This window comes from Eumetopias jubatus, unplaced genomic scaffold, assembly GCF_037043125.1.
Source record: "Eumetopias jubatus isolate StellerSeaLion01/CBP00866 unplaced genomic scaffold, mEumJub1_p1.0 scaffold_13, whole genome shotgun sequence".
In the NCBI taxonomy this organism is placed as follows: domain Eukaryota; kingdom Metazoa; phylum Chordata; class Mammalia; order Carnivora; family Otariidae; genus Eumetopias; species Eumetopias jubatus.
In genome coordinates this window covers 14,780,165-14,782,350 of record NW_028274819.1, presented here as the reverse complement: position 1 = coordinate 14,782,350, position 2,186 = coordinate 14,780,165, and the positions used below count along the sequence as shown (strand labels likewise).

The window sequence follows — 2,186 nt, the reverse complement described above, 5'->3', positions numbered from 1 at the left end:
TATATGTGGTATCAGGCAAACCCCTAGTTCAATAAAAGGTATCTGTTATAATCATCTTTCTATCATCATTGTCTGACACTGTATCACAGCATTTAAGAGCATGTCCTGAGAAATCAGGTAGATTCTGATTACTGACTCTTCAGTATACTTATTTTGATACTTTCCCCTTTCTGTTTCCTAACCTATATTGTGCCTCCCTCTTTTGATTGCTATAGAGATTGTTGCTCATACCAATATATTTTTAATTATTAAATTAGGATGAAAGCTTAGTAATCCATACATATGAATGAAGCTAGTAAAATGAAGCCCCAATTTCATAGAATTGTCCAAATATGCAAAGAGTGATCCTGGGTTAGGGTTATTTTTCATTTTCTTGAGCCCATTTCTGTTCTTTTAGGTGCAAAATCTTTGATTCATAGCAGTTGCTTTTTTGTTCTTCATTTCATAGGTATTCCTTGTCGAGATCATCCAAAATGTCCTTTTGACCTTTGCTTCAGTTGAATCAATGTGGAGGTCCAGGCATATTCATTTGTCACCTAAAATAGCTTTCTTACTACACAATTTCCTAATGGCATTTTTCATCTGGTTATTTCTCAAGGTATAGATTAAAGGATTTAACATGGGTGTAATTGTAGTATAGAACAATGCAACTGCTTTATCAATAGATAAAGTAGCTGCGGGTCTCATGTACACAAATATGCAGGGCACAAAGAATAAGATGATGACCACTGTGATGTGGGAGACACAGGTGGAGAGGGCTTCGAGCCTCGCCTCCAAGCTATGGTTCTTTAGGGAGTGCAGAATGACCACATAAGAGACCATCAAGAGGAGGAAGTTTAACACACAGATGAAACCACTGTTGGCAGCAACGAAGAGCCCTAGAGTGTGGGTATCAGTGCAGGCAAGATTGAGCAAAGGGTTCAGATCACATATAAAATGATCTATGATGTTAGGGCCACAGAAGGGTAAAGGGATGATAAAGAGTATTTGTATGGTTGCATGTAGGAAGACTCCCACCCACACCACTCCCATTAGCAGGCCACAAACCCACTGACTCATGATGGTCGTGTAGTGCAGTGGCTTGCAGATGGCTACATAGCGGTCATAGGCCATCACAGTGAGCAGGATGACATCAGCACCTCCAAAGAAATGCTCCCCAAAGATTTGGGTTATACATGCATTGAATGGAATGGTCTTCTTTTCATGGAGTGATTCTATGATCAGTGTAGGGCTATTGACAGAAGAATAGCAAGCATCAGTGAAGGAGAGATAGGCCAGGAAAAAGTACATTGGGGACCCTGATAATGGGCTGGCAGTGATAGTGACCACAGTGAGCACATTTTCTATGACAGAGATGATGTAGATGACCAAAAACACAGCAAATATGATTTTCTGCATCTTTGGATTCTCTGTGAGCCCAAGTAGAACAAACTCTGTCACGTTCCCGTTCTCCATCATTTCATATTAAGATTAATCACATTACCTGAAAAAGAAATACCTTTTGATTAATCTAACCTTCAATTTATTAAGCTTTTTTATCTAGTAAATAATAAATGCCTAGATTCTATTGAGTTTTGAATTCTCATGATGTTTTTCGAGATATAAAGTAAGTCCGAGTTCTTGAAGGTCATCTGTGCACACTTCATTGACTGAGATGAATAAGAGGCTATCTTGACGTAATCAAGGCTATGAATATGGAAGAACAGGAGTTGGAGGAAGGGTGAGACTTGGCTATAACTCTGGTAATGATTTTTGTGTGTCTTGGATGAAGTCAGCTGAGCTCCAGTAAGGGGATGCAGATCAGAGACAGAAAGCCCAGTATCACACTGTTTAAAGAGTTGTCAAAAAGTGTAACAGGATATTTCGTATGAGAATGTAATAAAAGGCTACAGAAGCTACTATAAAAAATCGATAATATATCTTGTCAAAATCCAAGAACTGGAGGGTATTAGGCTTAGTGAAATAAGTCCATCAGAGGAAGACAATTATCATATGGTTTCGCTCATATGTGGAACATAAGAAATAGTGCATCGGATCGTTAGTGAAGGCCAGGAAAACTAAATGGGAAGAAATTATAGAGGGAGAAAAACCATGAAAGACTCTTAACTCTGGGTAAGAAGCTGAGGGTTGCTGAAGGGGAGGTGGGTTGGGGGATGGGGTAACTGGGTGATGGGCATGTAGGAGGG

At 39.4% G+C, this 2,186-nt stretch overlaps 1 protein-coding gene across 1 annotated transcript; it reads right to left on the bottom strand.

The window, feature by feature from the left end:
* Positions 1–525: 525 nt before the first annotated feature.
* On the bottom strand, positions 526–1,458 carry LOC114215322 (olfactory receptor 4C46-like). Its single transcript, XM_028111252.2, has one exon. The coding sequence runs from the start codon at positions 1,456–1,458 to the stop codon at positions 526–528; it is 933 nt and encodes a 310-aa protein (XP_027967053.1).
* Positions 1,459–2,186: the final 728 nt, after the last annotated feature.